A 17,336-nucleotide genomic window follows, 5' to 3' on the forward strand; every position below is an offset into this window, starting at 1 on the left:
GTAATGCCAGGACAACATAGCTTTAATACAGATCACCCTCTCTTTGGTTTTAAAAGCTTTAAAATCTCTGGATGTTAGCATCGTCACTGCTGCTGTCTGTGTGAATATGTGTCCCAGCCTGTGGTCCCAGCACATACACGCAATGCCGGCATTTGTGTTTCTGGACTCGGGTTATATTACACACAGTGCATCCTGTCGCATGGTCAGACCAGAGGTCAGTGCAAGCTGCATACTTTCACTTACACATGCACACTTTCATGTTGGGTCTCTCACATGAAGTAAAGCTCAGGGGTTGTATTGGCTTGTGTTATTTGTGGATATTTGGGATAATATTGGCCTGCATCCTCTTATTGTTTTACGGGGAGATCAGGGTTCTGTATGTTTTCCTAGTGTCCCACTCCTGAAGGAGCAGCAGCTCAGCATTAATGGAGCAGACATTTGAGCTCTGCCTGCCTTATGAAAGCACATCACAAAACCGATTGTTCAGATTTTGTTGTCAGACTGTCATGCTGTTTGTGTTTAGGAATGCTCAGTTTGTGTTAATCGGTCTGTTCTGTATGTAAAAGGTGCTTGCTTGCTTGCCCATTCGCTTGAGTCCTGATAACAACTTTAAACACAAATAAATACACACAGTTCACACAAAGACTCATATCTGTTTAGGAAATGGCAACAAATCTGCTCTGTAAACATCTTTTGGGCTATGTTCCTGAGAGTATCCCCAGTGCTAGTGAGAAGGATAGACAAAACATTGGTTGTTTTATATACTTTGCTTCCCAATCATAATTCTTTGTTTGTGCCTTTGAGGCAAATCTGTAATGTCAATTCAGTGGCTGTAGAAGCAGAAAGATTGTAAGGCTGTGTTTCATATTAAGTTTATAAATGGTAGGTCTATTGGACTCAAAATGTAGGCCTCCATAGGCTCCATCCAACTTAATCGCTCTCTCTTATTCGCCCTCCCTTGCATCATCCCTCCCTCCAAGTTAATGGGGTTGTGTGGCTTGGCAAGATTGCTCTTTTTAGGAGTTGTGTTGAATATGAAGGAGACTGAGATACACACACACTGACATGCACGTACAGACTGGTCTTGTTAGCTACCCTCACATTCTCTGGCAAAGCCAGTTTGTTCCAGTTTCATAATGAGGAGATGGGGACTTTTGATGCTATGCCACCAATACACCACAGAGGATACTGGAACACACAAACATACAAACACAGATCTGGTATTGATTTTCTTTTCTCATATTTGGAAGGAAATGAATGTGCAGCCCATTAAAATCTTATTTAACAAATTCTAAAAACAAAACAACATTGTAGTGAACATGGTTTTGTTTTTACCATGCCACATGAGTTACAGCTTTTTAGATTTCCTCAAGCTTGACCATTCAGAAGAATATAAGGAGACTTCACACCATTACTTTAATGTACAATACCAAAGCTTTGTTGAGTGGAGGTGCACTCAATCCATGAAACAAGGATCAGAAAATCACAAGATAGTAGTAAACATTCAGATAACCAGACAGTATTGAAGCTCTCAACAAACAACATTGCATTGGTTGCTGAAGGTAGCAGGGATTTCAATAAAGAATCAATAGTGCTGCATCATCATTCTCTACTGTAGCATCATCACTCTACTGACACTTTTGTTATTACACTGTAATGAACTCACAGGGAAATCGTGAATTGGCACTGTCCAGCATATGACCTGATAACATTCAGTAATCAAAATAGGGCCCTAACTGTCCTTCAGTCCATTATCTCTATCTTCTCTTGCCATTCATTTCAACTCTTTTTTTTTTTAATTTCTTTTCTGCGTATAGCTCCCTCTTAATCTGTGGCCCTTTACATTCTGTATTTTGCAGTTTGTTTCTTGGTTAACTTTCGGTAACCAGTTTGCACCCATTGCCATCCCTAGCCACCCCTTTGTCCTTTGCTCTATTCATCTTCAGGTTTCTTTGTGTTTTGTAGTGCTCTAGGTACCTGCCTACAATTATTCTATCCCTCTCTCCTCTCCTCTTCTTTTCCTACTCCCCTCCCTTTCTCTCTCTCTCTCTCTCTCTCTCTCCCTCCCTCCCTCTCTCCCCTCCCCCTCCTCTCCCTCTCTCTGTCTCTTCTTTTGAAAGAGCTGGCTTCAGCAGTCTGCCTGAAACAGACGACGCATGCCCACTCATACATTGGCTTCTGTGGCCCCCGTCCACGCTAATCACAGGGTCTGTCTGTGTGTGTGTGTGTGTATGTTTGCATCTGATGTGTGTGTATGTGTGTGTTCCTGGCTGCAGCACAGCAGTGAGGATATGTAGCTTCCTGTGTGCTGCTAGGCAGCCCAAGCTCATTCTGCCGCATGCCGCTTACCACCACCATTACGCGGAGGAATTCCCTGCTGTCTCTGCTACTGCTGCTCACAGAGAGTGCGAGTGTTGGCTAAAGATAGGAGGAGAGGAGAAACGAGACATGCAGCAAAGCAACACTGACAGATAGAGGACAGAGCTGGATTTCACATTGGATTTAACATGAAGATGTGCGGTGTTTGTTCATGAGGAAATGTGTGGGATTTATTGCTGACCTTTGTGCTCCTGAATTGCGTGTATGTAAGAGGGTACACTGTGTTTTATGTGTGTGTGTGTGAGAGAGAGAGAGAGCGAGTGAGTGTGAGTGAATGTGTTGGGGTGTGTGAGTGTTTCTTCCTGATGCGGTCAGAGCGGGCTAGTCGTGTTTGTATCGTGGTGCTGGAGGAGGTGGAGGAGGATGAGCCCTCCTCTTCACCAACACCTCCCCAGCCCAAATCATCCCCAGAGCACAAATCCCATCATGCCTCTCGAAGGGCTGCCCCTCAGGAGGACAAGGTGAGATGGGTCCTTCTGTTTGGTTCTTCATTGACTAATTTAGAGTTTAGAGTTCACTGATTCAGCAGCAGTTTTGCCATGTTTAAGGTTTATTTACAGTTTATTGTGAATGACCGCAATGTATTTCTCATACCTGGCCTGAAGTTCAAACCGGTGCTGAAGTGCATAGTTACACGTCCCATTGCATAAAAATACAATGCCCTGCCAACACTTGTCAAACTGTGCTAAATATAGAACCAAATACAATCACCAATTTAGCCTGCCATGTGAGATGACTGCTGGTTTGTATAGATTATCACGAAGCCCTAAGCCTTTGTTGTCTCCAGTGTTCGCTGTATAAAGGGCAAGCCTACCATTGAAACATGGTAGCAGAAAGTCTTTTCATCCTATGAAAGCTTTGAAGTTTACACTGAGTAAAGGGGGAAGCCAGAGAGGATATGCCTACTCTGATGACAGGGTTTTGTGTTCTACCTTCTCCGATCTCTGACATAGTTTCAGTGGTCATCAGTGTAATAGGCATGATGGGACAGATGTCTGACAGCCCCACTTATTTTTACCGGGATGAAATAAGAGAGGGATGGGGAAAACTGAGAGAGGCTGAGAGTAACCAGCAAATACACACCACAGTACCTTTTTTGGGGGGAAAGGTGGAAAGGTGTGCATGTGACTAAATGTTATCATTGAGAACCACAGTACTTAATTATATTGCCATTTCATTTTTGCAATCTATCTTGTTCTATAGAAGGGCTTTGAAATTGGATGCCTCTCCAGACCTCCCCTAAATCAACATCATGTCAATTTTGTTTTTCAATAATGATGCAGCGCAAAGAAAAGTGTGTACATTAGCAATGTTATGTCGGAGTTAAAATTCTAAGACTAATTATTTATCTTGCCATATTAAAACAAGGAAACAGTTTGCTATAATGATCATATAATAAAAAGTCAAGTGAGAGTACTGTTATCATAAAATAAAGTCGTTTTGTTGCCCAGATCTTAGTGACAAATTTAGAATCATGATTCATGATCACAGTCACCAGCCAGTCATGGTTGTGCAATTTATTGTCCAGCAAAATTGTAGCCCAAAATTGTTCTGTTGTAGATTAATTAGTTTCACTTCGATTTTTTACCATCAAGTTTGAGGGCGGTGCGCAGTCATGGAAAGCTTGTAGTTTTGTTGTCATTACTTAGAATTCCTCATGGGGGTGGCAGAAACTACGCACTAAAACTTTAAACTGGTATTACCTTCTTTAGCCTTTAATTTGAAGAAACTCATGCACTTTTGTTACCCACCATTACCTTGTTTATGATGACTGCTGTCAGGCACTATGCTCTCATGCTTGTGTTTACATTCATGCACACATCAGACGTACTTCAATGAAACAACAGTGAGAGTAGTATTAAAGAGGTGTGCTCAGTGTGTTTCTGTATCTCTCATTTGCAGCTTCCTCCTTCTGGGAAAGAAAATGCATACCTTGTTAAAATTGTTCCACTTGTCTTTAACACTGCTATTTACATTCTTATCAGCCTCGCACCACGTGGCAAGAGGGCACAGCTTTAACTCCTCACCGACTCAAACATTTACGTAATGGTGTGTGTGTGTTTATGTGATGTATGCTGCAGCTGCTACAGTCATAAACAAATCGGTGATATGCAGCCATTTGTGACCTATGGCTCTCTCCCAGCTCAGGATTATAGTGTCTGTGTGTGAGACTCTCCCATTTGTAACTCTCACTGATAACAGTTGTCAGCATAGAAATTGACTGCCTTGCAAATCGAGTATGTAGTAGTGTACATCAGCATTTCCTTGTCCTTTCCTTGTCTCTGTAGCCGTCTCTGTTAAGAGCCATCTTCAACGTGGACCCAGATGAAGTTCGCTCCCTCATATTCAAGAAAGAGGATGTCAACATTCAGGTAAGTCACACTCTTCTTGCTATTTCCCTTGGTTTTCTGTGTCTGTCTGTCTGTCTGTCTGTCTGTCTGTCTGTCTGTCTGTCTGTCTGTCTGTCTGTCTGTCTGTCTGTCTGTTATGATCGCACCCCTGTGTATTTGTCTTTCAAACTGTAGATTCACATACACACCATGACATATAAAAAACCACTAAGGAGAGCAGCAGTAATCCAGCAGGCTACAATTGATCGATTGACTGACTCAGAGTGCCTTCTGGCAGCTTCCCCGTCTCCTATAGCTGTCAGTCAGGGCTGGACACATGACCTGTTCCTAACGCTTCCACTCACCTATGGTTAAAGGACATAACCTTTACTTGATACGCCTCCTTTTTTTCTCCCATTGCTTTTGCTCTTCCTCTCTAGTCTTACTGAATATATTTCCTCAGTTTACACCACATTGTGTTTTCACACTTTGTTTTACCCTCTGTCCTTGTGGGTCTATAGTGCTGGCGTCATCACACTGGGCCTGAGTCTTTTGGAGTCAGCAACACTGGCCCAGGCCTATTGCTGTCACATGACATTTGTTTATAGCCCCACTCTGTTGATTGCTCGCTACTACACTGAAAGAGAGAGAGTTGGGGGTGCGGCAGCAGGGTGTATTGAAGTGATAGAGCAAAGTGAAGAACACATGATAGACATTTTTCTCCTTGTGGCTCTAGTCTCATGTTTCTTGTGGTCTGCAACAGTGTGAGGTCTATAGATTTTGTTTGGGGCATGTTATTTATGCCTTCACCCCATCATGATGTGTGTTTATGTGTGAGCATGTGTCTCAAGGCCTATGTTTGTGTGAAAAAGAGAAATAATACACATGCTTAAATTTGTGTTTTTCTGTGTTTCGGGATCTCCTCTCAGGACAACGAGAAGAGGACGCCTCTGCATGCTGCAGCCTACCTGGGAGACGCTGAGATCATTGAACTGCTCATTCTCTCAGGTAATAAACACCACAGCCCAGCCATCAGTCTGTTTAGCCATCCATTCCATTTAATTTACAGCCAATATCCATCCACCTTTTGTATCAATTCTACTTGAAAGCTTACTCATCCATCCACACTGGCTGTTAGCAACCATTCCTGTATACATCCATCCGCTCCTATTTTTCATCTATGCATGTTATCGCTGATACATTTGTCCAATGTTTATTAATTCCTTTGCATATTTAAACATTCCTTCATAAATAATTAAACAGGTCAAACTAAATTGGAAACAAATGTATCGTCCTTTTTTCAACTTGTTTGAAGAAACACAAGATTTGAGTCATAATACCAAAAATCATGCCATGCTTTCCTGAACTTTCCAAAAACCACTGCCTGTTTTTCATTTTTCTCTTCCCCACATGTTGCTCCCTGTTCCCTCAGTAGTTTACATGCCTCTCTTGGTGACTTGTTATTTATCAATCATCTGATAGGGTCTATGACGGCTTCACTTTCTGTGAAGTCAGCTGAGCACGTTAGGAGGTGGGGCCAACCCTAACACAAGCTGTGTGTGTGTGTGTGTGTGTGTGTGTGTGTGTGTGTGTGTGTGTGTGTGTGTGTGTGTGTGTGTGTGTGTGTGTGTGTGTGTGTGTGTGTGTGTGTGTGTGTGTGTGTGTGTGTGTGTGTGTGTGTGTGTGTGTGTGTGTGTGTGTGTGTGCGTGCGTGCGTGTGTGTTCACTGTTTCTCAATAACGTGAAGAGCAAGCAACAGGTGCAGCTTCAGGGCTATTTTAACCCTCAAGCTGGGCCACAGAGGATCATGGGAATTTTATATCTTCTAGGCACTGTTGGCACATGGGGGAGTTAGCCTTCAGGGCCTTTCTGTCAGAAAAGGTCTATTTAAACCCAAACCATGATATTTTCCTAATCCTAAGCAAGTAGTTTTGTTGCCTGAACTTAACAAGATTGCTGGCAGACCTGAAGGCCATCTTCTCCCAACAGTGCACTGTTAGCTCACGACAACTCCTTCCCATAAGTCATGGTAAAAGCCTTTTCAACTATTAGTTTATCTTTAAGATTTTTACTCTTCACACTCTTTCTATCAATTACTGTTAGATATCTTGAGCCTTTAATGTATTTTTTCAGTGATCAGACATTTTTACAGGTTTTCCACTATGTTTGTCTTTGCTGTGTCTGCCATCGTTGACTTATCTCTAACATCTCTTACAGTCTCTAACACTCCCCTTCTCTCATTCAAGGAGCCAGAGTTAATGCCAAAGACAACAAGTGGTTGACTCCTCTTCATCGAGCTGTCGCCTCTTGTAGTGAGGTAACACATTACACAAACACACGTGCTAATGTGTACGGTGGTGACTCCACTGTAATTATGTGCCTATGTTCGTCTCTGTCACAAGCTATGAAATGCACTGAGTCTCACAATTGGGTTGTAACTTTTTATACCTTTTGATAATCCCCTGTATGATAACCCAACTGCAACCCTACTAAGGGAGCTTTTCCACTGACAATAGCACTGCAACAAAAATGCCAACTTATTTAATTTCAGTGAAACCCCTGTGGGTGCAGAAAACACAGGTTAGTGCAGCAACACGCATACCAGAAAGGATATCTTGTAGTTACCTTACTGGCATGAGATGTAGAAAAGTATTGCTGCCGAGATGTTCACAGATATTACCGATTTGTCCTTAAAAGGGTAAAGTGACACAACCACTGTGCAGTGTGTTGGTATGTGATAAACCTTTAAAGGTGCCCTGCCACACGTATTTCATTACTTTGTGGTAATGTCTGAAGTTCTACCATGGACTCTGTAAGATTTTTTTGTGGAAAGAATGCCTTGGTTACCTTGTTTCAAGCCATTCTAGCGTGGTATAGAAAGCCTACAGGAAGACTCAGCTCGATTTCTGGCAGTTCTCATTAATATTCAACAAGCTAAGCTGTTTGAATCTGATTGGCTAACAGCTAGCCAATGAGAGCCTGGCTGTCAAAATCCTTTACCTAGCCCAAGCTAATGAATAGTAATGAGCTCAGGCAATATGATATAAGACTGATCAGCTTTTGTAATTGGCCTGATTTCTCTGCTTATTTCTTTTCAGTGGCTAGAGCTGACAGAGGAGGTAGCAGTTCATTTTCACATTCACAACTTAACACAAACACATATGGACCTAACATATTTCAAAAAATACAAGTAAAAACGGTTTTGTATGGCCTTTAAAATCTCTTTACCTATTTTGCTTGGTCCTGGCTGGGCAACATGCCCACACTTGCCCACGCTAACACAGCCCCTTGCGTTGTTTCTCCTTCTCAGTGCTAAAAAGCCCCCTAACAATAGCAAATACTTTTCAAACCACCCACTCATAGCCATCTGCGCACATTGGTGTGTACTTTGTTTGTACACTGAGGCAAATTAGAAATAGAGCCTCTGTCGGCACACTCTGAACCATTCTTCCTCTCCATCCAGGATGCAGTGGCAGTGTTGCTGAAGCACAGTGCAGATGTAAACGCCCGTGACAAGAACTGGCAGACGCCACTCCATGTTGCAGCTAGCAACAAGGCAGTACGCTGTGCTGAGGCTTTGGTCCCGCTGCTTAGCAACGTCAACGTGTCTGACCGGGCGGGACGCACTGCCTTGCACCACGCTGCCTTCAGTGGACATGTAGAGGTGGGTCTCTTTTAGACACACACAAGGACTCGCATACATGTCAGCATCTAGTTAATTTCCTTTTGTGTGATAGATGGTGAAGTTGCTGCTGTCCAGAGGAGCCAACATTAATGCATTTGACAAGAAGGACAGGAGAGCCATCCACTGGGCAGCCTACATGGGTGAGACTGTTGAAGCCTCTGTCTCTCCCTAGTTGTCACTTCCATAAATAGTACATGGCGAAATGAACATGCCTTGACTTAATTTGAATTTGATCAATATCATTTCCTCCCCTCCCTCATCTGTTTCAGGTCACCTGGAGGTGGTAAAGTTATTGGTGGCCAGTGGAGCAGAGGTTGACTGTAAGGACAAAAAAGCATATACTCCGCTCCATGCAGCCGCCTCCAGTGGCATGAGCAGCACAGTGCACTATCTGCTGAGCCTGGGGGTCCACGTCAGTACAGACACACACATTTACACATATGCATGCACTAGCAATGTCCTTGTTGTGTAAATAATGTGCCATGACCCATTTACCTAGATAAATCTTCAACTGTAAATATTAAAGCTGTTTTAAATCGTATCAGTATAATTTTCTCAAGTCAATAAAATGCAAAAACATTGATTTCTTCTCTCCTTGCCTAGGTCAACGAGGTGAACGGCTATGGCAACACTCCTCTCCATTTGGCTTGTTACAATGGACAGGATGTGGTGGTCAGTGAGCTCATCGAGGCAGGGGCCAACATCAACCAGGTGTGTGTGCGTCCCCTTGTACAAAATAGTATGTGCGTGGGGAGAGTGTGTGTGTTTAATTGTGTTGTTTGGTACCTTGCTTTCAGGTGAATGAGAGGGGGTTTTCCGCTCTCCACTTTGCCTCGTCCTCACGACAGGGGGCACTGTGCCAGGAGCTGCTGTTGTCCCATGGAGCTCACATCAACATGCCGGTGTGTCCAAATTGCAGATACATTTTCATACAAACACGGAAATTTAGCTGAGAAATGGTATTTGAGTGTGTACATCACCTGTACACAAAGAAAAGGAGCCCATGTCCTCAGCTTTTTATGTGTATGCTGCCCAGTATCTATTAGAAAGTTAAAAATGACAGTGTTGTTAACACTTTGGTAGCAGTGATGGAAACTGATATTAGGTCCCCACAGCCTCAAGATGCAAGGCCATATGGAAGATGACGGTGGAGGGGGTGGCTCCCTGAGGCTGCAAGCTGCTCATGGAATATGTGTGTGGGTGTGTGGTCCACAAGGGGGTCTAAGATGGCTTCTGTTCATGCTAAGCTTTCTAACACTACAGCGTTAGACTCTGATGCTGAGTCAGCTTACCGCACTGGCACTTGACTGTACATCTCTATGCACCGCAACACTGATATACTGTATACAATCAGTACTCTACAGAAAATCATAATCATCGTCTTTGTCCTTCTCTGCTTGTCTCCACTATCTCTCCCTCCATCTGTCCAGAGTAAGGATGGTAAGACTCCCCTCCACATGGCAGCAACACATGGAAGGTTCTCCTGCTCTCAGGCCCTCATTCAAAATGGTGAGAGCCACAACAGTGTCTGCTTAATTCCTGAGTGTTTTAATGCAAATACATACATATACCCTTTATTTATGTGTGTGAAGGAGCTGAGATTGATTGTGAGGACAGGAGCCAAAACACTGCCCTTCACATCTCTGCGCGCTATGGCCATGAACTCATCATCACAGCACTCCTCAAACACAGAGCCAACACCGCCAAGTTAGTAACAACTGACATTTAACCATCAGTCTATCTTCCCACTGAATATAATCTGCTTAAGTTATAAGGGGAGGGGGTTAGGTTTAATTTAGGATAAACCATTCTTTCAACCTCTTTTTGTTTTCTTTCTGTAATAAAAATATGCACCCATGCTCTCACACCTGACCCTTCTGTGCCCTCTGTGCCTTAAATCTTTTTAGGAGAGGTATTCATGGGATGTTCCCTCTACACCTGGCAGCTCTCAGCGGCTTCTCAGATTGCTGCAGGAAGCTGCTGTCCTCAGGTACATTCATGCTGACACCATTCTTGTCACTGGAATCACCTAGTTGACATCCTAATTGATGCTGATCGCATATTTTTGCAGGGTTTGACATAGACACCCCTGATGACTTTGGAAGGACCTGTCTACATGCTGCTGCAGCTGGAGGGTGAGTCATCGTTCCTGCTCACTGCCTTATTATTGTTAAATTTCTGAGCCTTTTTGAATGCTTTTCTTTTTTCTTTCATCTCCCACATGTACTGAAATATTATCCGTGCACTTGATTACAATAGATTGGTATGTCAACAAAACATCACTATTAAAGCTGTCTCTCTAACCAGGAACCTGGAGTGTCTGAATCTGCTGTTAAACATAGGAGCGGACTTTAACAGGAAAGACAACTTTGGAAGGTGGGCCAAGCATGTGGTTTAATTCTAGGAAGTAGAGGAATAAGTAAGTCCTCACTGGCATAAATAATAGCTGATGTTGACTCTCTGACCATCCCAGGACTCCACTACACTATGCATCAGCTAACTGTAACTACCAGTGTGTGTTTGCCTTGGTGGGCTCTGGGGCAAGCATCAATGAGCTGGACCAGAGAGGCTGCCGTCCCCTGCACTACGCTGCTGCAGCCGACACTGATGGAAAGTAAGTTCTACTGAACTGTGTTTAATTGATACAGTTTGTAGTTGAGTATCAAAGTCAGACGAAGGCTTTGTCTTTGTCAGGTGTGTGGAGTACCTGTTGAGGAACGATGCAGATCCAGGAGTTAGAGACACACAGGGTTATAGTGCAGTGCACTATGCCTCATCTTACGGACGCACACTCTGTCTGGAACTGGTACGTACAGCTACCACACAGAGTGACAATTTCGTGCATGTCCTACAGACGGTCAGAAAATCTGATCACTTCCATGTGCTAAAAGGTTTTAGAACTGTAGAGAAAACTACAGCACACAAGTCTCTGTCTGTTTCTTTCAGATGGCAAGTGAGACACCTCTTGATGTGGTAAGAAAGAAATGTCATCCACTGTAACACATTATTTGTAATTGGCTCCCTCTGTTGGGCAGATTTGGAACATAATGGTTAGATAATCTGACAGAAGAAACTACTGTGAAACATCTTCTGTCTTGTAATTGATTGGATAACAATTGGTGGGTCAATATAAGCATTTTGCAAAAAAAAAGTTTTAACATAAAACTCCTCTTGGTACCCCTAACCTCTCTTTCAATTCATTTGGACCATGTGGCGCAGTGTGACCATGTCATGTCATATAACCATGACATTTCTGTGCAACTTTAATGAGGCAGTGACTTGCCATTTGTGCCAAACCTGGATCTGAAAATGGTAATATGGGAACCATCTCTCTATTTCAGTTAATGGAGACATCAGGAACAGGCATCCTGGGTGACTCAGAGAGCCAGGCCCCCGTCAGTCCACTCCACCTGGCAGTGAGTTCAAGGATTTGTCTTTATTTGTCTCTCTCACACACAGGATTTCTCTGTCTCTGCCGTATCTATTACCATTAAGACATACAAGAAGTATGTGTCTTCCGTTGATTTAGGCCTACCATGGACACTGTGGCGCTTTAGAGGTTCTCTTATCGTCCATGCTGGAAGTGGATGTTTGCAGCCCAGAGGGCCGGACGCCCCTCAGCCTGGCCTGCTCCAAGGGTCACCAAGAGTGTGTCTCCCTGCTGCTGCACCATGGCTCCTCACCCATGACCTGTGACTACACACACAAAAAGACAGCCATACATGCTGCAGGTATACAGGCATACAGGCAGTTACATACTCAGGCACATACAACCACAGAAATCTGTTTGGATGCAACACCTTCGCATCACATGAATGAGGTTTATTCTCTGCCTTTTAAAATGGCAAACATGTTGTTTGTTTAGAAAAGTCATACATTTGTGTGTGTGTGTGTGTGTGTGGCGTGTGCGTGTGCGTGTGCGTGTGCGTGTGCGTGTGCGTGTGCCGCAGCTATGAATGGCCACCCAGAGTGCCTGCGCCTGCTCATGAGCAACAATGACCAACACATTAATGTGGACGTACAAGACGCCAACGGACAGTGAGTGTGTATACTGTATGTGTGCATGGACAAAATGGCTTAGGCTGGAGAGGTTTTCACTGAGATCCTCTTTGAGGAGATAACTTTAACTAGTTTCATAAATAAATAAAATGAACTGTCTTAAGTCATATTTCCACACTGTGTACAGGACTCCTCTGATGTTGGCAGTGCTAAATGGACACACAGAGTGTGTGTACTCTCTACTCAGTCAAGGGGCCAGTGTAGAGTATCAGGACCGCTGGGGGAGGACGGCACTACACCGAGGGGTGAGACATTCACACACACACACACACACACACACACTAACATTACAACTTATTTATCATTTTTTACTGACATTACAACTTTGATTAATCCTTTTCTGTTATGATATATTTATTACTAATATTGTTTTTCACTTTCTGATTTTTCACACAGGCGGTGACTGGCCAGGAGGAGAGTGTGGAGGCCCTCCTCCAGCGGGGGGCCAGTGTGTGTGTCAGAGACATCTGGGGCCGCTCCCCTCTTCACCTGGCATCCGCTTGCGGCCGTGTGGGTGTCCTGGGTGCCTTGCTGCAGGCCATGACCACCTCCTCACACACTCATACACACCTCACTGACAACCAGGGCTACACACCACTGCACTGGGCCTGCTACAACGGTACTGGGACACAGCAGGACTCACTTGAGATACATGTCTGCTCTGTATGAAGCCACAGCAATGTAGTATTCTCATCTGTTCCTCCCTTTGTACCTCTATCCTCTCTTTGTTTTCTTAGGATATGATGCTTGTGTGGAGTTGTTGTTAGACCAGGAGGTGTTCAAGAAGATTAAGGGCAACGCTTTCAGTCCGCTGCACTGTGCTGTGTAAGCGATGTGTCAGTCTGTACCAATGAATGTTTTTATGTAGATAGACACTGGTCTGATCTGTTCTGAGGGTATGTGACAGTGTGTGTTGTGTATTTCAGTATGAGCAATAACGAGGGAGTGGCTGAGATGTTGATTGACTCCCTGGGAACGAGTATCATCAACAGCACTGACTCCAAGGGCAGGTGAGGGCTGCAAACGGACTCAAATAACATCATGTGTTTATGAAAGTTGTTGAGGGTGGGCACAAGCTCTGCTGGTATGTTGTCAACTGCGTTTGTTTCAACGCAGGACCCCCCTACACGCTGCAGCTTTTTCCGACCATGTGGAGTGTGTTTCCCTTCTGCTTAGCCACGGAGCTCAGGCAAACGTGGTCGACACACACACACGCAGGACACCGCTGATGATGGCCGCTGTTAGCGGACAAACCAATACTGTGGGTCAGTACATCCACTATGTGTCATAGATACAATATTGGCCTTTGATTTCTAAACCTTTGCCATGTAACCATCTTCTTTCATGTGTTTCAGAGATGCTGGTGAGCAGTGCTAAAGCAGACTTCACACTACAGGATACAAACAGGAACACAGCATTACATCTGGCTTGCAGCAAGGTAACAACCATTAATAGAAACAGAAATGCTTTTGTATTCACTGGACATGGTGAATTATGGATGTTAACATGTCCCTTTGGTCTCTGACCAAAGAGAAGAAAAAAAAATAGGGGTGCACGATTCAGAAAATGTCAAGATTCAATATCGATTTTTAGGCTCAAGATTCGATTCAAAATCGATTTTCGATTCAAAAACGGTTCTCGATTTAAAAAAAAAAAATAAATAACCCGATTCACGGTATGTAAATGTAGTTACTTTTCCCATGTGATTGCAGTAGCCATAAAATTTAAAAGAAAAGAAACACAACAAATTAAATGTAGTTCAAAGATTATTTTTTGGGGGGCTTTTCCCTTTATTTGATAGTGATAGTGACAGTGAAAGGAAAGGTGGGAGAGAGACGGGGTACGACATGCAGCAAAGGGCCGCAGGCCGGACTCCAACCCGGGCAGCTGCAAAGGACTCAGCCTATATGGGGCGCATGCTCTTACTGGGTGAGCTAAAGGTCGCCCCAAATTAAATGTAGTTTGATATTACCTTTATATGTCTTCATACAAAAATAAAAACTTTTGCAACTAAAAACTGCAAAGTGCCAAGCTTTGGCCAGCTTTCAAATACAGTTAATTGAAGTATAAAATAAAACTGATAAATAAAAAGAGTTCAGTGGGAGTTTAGAGCGTTGAAAGAGTGTGTTGGTCGACTGACATGTTAGGTACTTTAAGTTGTTGTTCGTCCACGTCTTTAATGTTAATCTACGGGTGATGGCATACCATGTGAGTTCTCAAGTTTGTGGTGTTTCAAAACACTTAACTTTCGCTTTGCTTTCTGCATATAGCATGATTCCTATCAAGTTCTGTCTTCCCCTGGAGGTTATAAAAGCCAAAATGTGCCCAAACTCTCGCCTTCAATGAGGATGGAGCAGGTTGAATAATTCTTTCTCTGAGCTTTGCCATTGTTTGCACCGACTAAACTACTTCTGCTGCGCTCGTTCTTTTTTTGATTATGACAAGAGTGCACAGGCGTCATTGTGAATTTGACGCAGCGCCATCTATGGGAATGGCGAGCTAAACTAATTTCAGGACTATAGTATACACGCCATCACAAAAAGAAAATAAATACGAATCGATTTTTGGAATTCTGAATCGGCAGAGCTTGAATTGCGATACGAATGTGAATTGATTTTATTGCACACCCCCCCAAAAAAAAAGACTGAGCTGGTATTGGAAATCGCTTTCTAGTGTGAGTTTATTTAAGGCTTTCCACACAATGTCCTAAAAGGTGTTTTTTTTTCTACTACATGTTGGAAAAAATTAGTTATAAGTACTATGGGTTCACATATTAGAAATATACAAATGAGATAAAACATTAGGGACTTTTTGTAAATATTAATGAGTCAAAGGGCTTTTTCATATTGTGCAAGACCTCTATAATTATACTTATTTTCAATTTCCCCTGTTAATCACTTTGTTGCTCTCTGTTCCTCTCAGGGTCATGAGACGGGTGCCTTGTTGATTCTGGAGAAGCTCAGCGACAAGAACCTCATCAACTGCACCAATACTTCTCTCCAGACGTACGTAGTATTCCCAGGGTGCAGGCAGACACTCAGCTGTGCGGTGGGGTAATGTACTAAATTCAGACTTACTTTAACATCTCCCTCCACCTTCTTTCAGGCCCCTGCATGTGGCAGCCAGGAAGGGATTAACAGTGGTGGTCCAGGAGCTGCTGGGGAAAGGAGCCAGTGTGTTGGCAGTGGACGAAAACGGTCGGCTTTCATCTTACTGCTGTAGCGTACACCTCACTATTCACACATACTTCTCAAGTCTAATGTGAACTTTTTGTTTTACTCTGTCACTCTTCTCTTATACGTAGGTTACACTCCAGCTCTGGCCTGCGCTCCTAACCGTGATGTGGCCGACTGTCTGGCACTCATCCTCAACTCCATGATGCCCACCTCCCCTATGGTCACCATAGCAGCTTTGCCTGCACATTCTCTTACTCAGACAGTGCTCAACCACCACCCGACCAAAAACCATGTCTCCAAAGGTGTGGCCTTTGACACCCCTCCCCCTCTGAGGCCTGACCACGCCTCCTACTGCAGACCGGAGCGCCCATTGTCCTCCATCACTGGAGACGATGAACTGAATGACTCAGATTCAGAGACGTACTGAGAACATACCTGCTATTGAACAGAGCCCCACAATACTGGCAGGCTAGCCAGCCACTCAGGAGCCTTAATAGATCACTGACAAGGAGAGGGGGGGAGGGAGAAAATAGAGCCAGTGTGCAGATCATTTTTAGGCACGCTTCTTTAAATCTTAAAATAACCCTTGTTGTAAACCATGTTTGTTTCCTTATGGTGCATACCCATGGGGTGTAAAATAACATACTAAAAACATAGAATTAGGTGAATACACACTACATTTCTCTCAGACACCATCACTGTATGGTCAGTAACATGGCCAGTGTCTTTTTAAATTTAAAGCAATGTTATTTTTCTCTTGTTCTGTGCTGATACTTTCTGAAGTGGTTTTAAGACTTTTCACAATTTTTCCTTCAACTATAACTAGAAGAGTATCTACTGGAGAAAAGAGGACTGCTTTTTTTTTTTTTTTTTTTGGGCACGATTGTCTAAAGAAAAAACAGAGGGACAATCACATGGGACCAGGAGATTGATTATTGTTCCCGACTGTACTTTTGAGTTTTTATTCAGAGTTCTTCGAGCTTTGAAGGCAGACACTGATGGCTGTCACTCACGCACATTGGTAATGCTGCGTCATTGTTATTGAACCACTTTTAAATTCCTTGGAGAGGAAGTCATTATTGAATCCTATGAATTTATTCTAAGTGGACTGAATCATTGGGAGCTGTTTAGGACAACAGGTGGATGTAAGACCCATTTACTGTATGACTGGTCCAGTCACTTGATTGATGACCCAAATGAGCGGCTCAACTTTTAACTTGCAATGCTGTAACTACTCAGTGTCTGTGTACTGCTGGAGACAGGTGTGTGTGTGTGTGTGTGTGTGTGTGTGTGTGTGTGTGTGTGTGTGTGTGTGTGTGTGTGTGTGTGTGTGTGTGTGTGTGTGTGTGTGTGTGTGTGTGTGTGTGTGTGTGTGTGTGTGTGTGTGTGTGTGTGTGTGTGTGTGTGTGTGTGTGTGTGTGTGTGTGTGTGTATAATTAATATTGCCTTTTAGGAACACTTTCAGGCAGAGGATGTACACTACTGGTTCAATGTTTGTACGGATTAAGTAATGAACGAATAAAGAGATTTGTTTTTGATTAGTTGCAGTTTGTGTATGGAAGAAGACTAAAGTTGGGGCTTTATGATGTTAAGAGGCAGGCTAACCCAATTTAAACATTTGTTTTTAAAATGTATTTAAAAATGTTCTCCTGACAAACTTCTCTATGTAAAAGCAGTTAATTCATTGTCAAATGAAAAAAAAGAAAA

General features: G+C 43.3%; 1 protein-coding gene across 3 annotated transcripts; it reads left to right on the forward strand.

Moving 5' to 3' along the window:
- Positions 1-2,113: 2,113 nt before the first annotated feature.
- Positions 2,114-17,167, forward strand: LOC120571020 (serine/threonine-protein phosphatase 6 regulatory ankyrin repeat subunit A). 3 transcript variants are annotated; one of them, XM_039819704.1, is made up of 30 exons: positions 2,114-2,840; positions 4,668-4,751; positions 5,639-5,717; positions 6,956-7,026; positions 7,808-7,828; positions 8,173-8,373; positions 8,447-8,534; positions 8,664-8,806; positions 8,998-9,105; positions 9,192-9,296; positions 9,825-9,903; positions 9,987-10,101; positions 10,302-10,384; positions 10,466-10,529; positions 10,702-10,770; positions 10,868-11,008; positions 11,089-11,200; positions 11,341-11,367; positions 11,736-11,810; positions 11,924-12,125; positions 12,345-12,432; positions 12,581-12,698; positions 12,850-13,072; positions 13,191-13,278; positions 13,380-13,463; positions 13,570-13,718; positions 13,809-13,891; positions 15,376-15,458; positions 15,559-15,650; positions 15,758-17,167. In XM_039819704.1, exons 1-30 carry the CDS (start codon positions 2,685-2,687, stop codon positions 16,054-16,056), a joined length of 3,330 nt encoding a protein of 1,109 aa, XP_039675638.1. In that variant the 5' UTR covers positions 2,114-2,684; the 3' UTR covers positions 16,057-17,167. The 3 variants fall into 3 exon arrangements, with proteins under 3 accessions (XP_039675638.1, XP_039675640.1, XP_039675639.1); XM_039819705.1 differs by lacking the exon at positions 7,808-7,828 and having other exon boundaries at positions 2,685-2,840; positions 15,758-16,056; XM_039819706.1 differs by lacking the exons at positions 7,808-7,828; positions 11,341-11,367 and having other exon boundaries at positions 2,115-2,840.
- The last annotated feature ends 169 nt before the right edge of the window (positions 17,168-17,336 follow it).

The sequence above is a fragment of the Perca fluviatilis genome, chromosome 13 (assembly GCF_010015445.1).
Source record: "Perca fluviatilis chromosome 13, GENO_Pfluv_1.0, whole genome shotgun sequence".
Classification (NCBI taxonomy): domain Eukaryota; kingdom Metazoa; phylum Chordata; class Actinopteri; order Perciformes; family Percidae; genus Perca; species Perca fluviatilis.

Coding starts and splice junctions, on each gene's coding strand:
- LOC120571020 (XM_039819704.1), top strand. CDS start 2,685: ATGCGGTCAGAGCGGGCTAGTCGTGTTTGTATCGTGGTGCTGGAGGAG. Junction 5,718..6,955: donor TGAACTGCTCATTCTCTCAG/GTAATAAACACC, acceptor CTCTCATTCAAG/GAGCCAGAGTTAATGCCAAA. Junction 8,374..8,446: donor CCTTCAGTGGACATGTAGAG/GTGGGTCTCTTT, acceptor TTTGTGTGATAG/ATGGTGAAGTTGCTGCTGTC.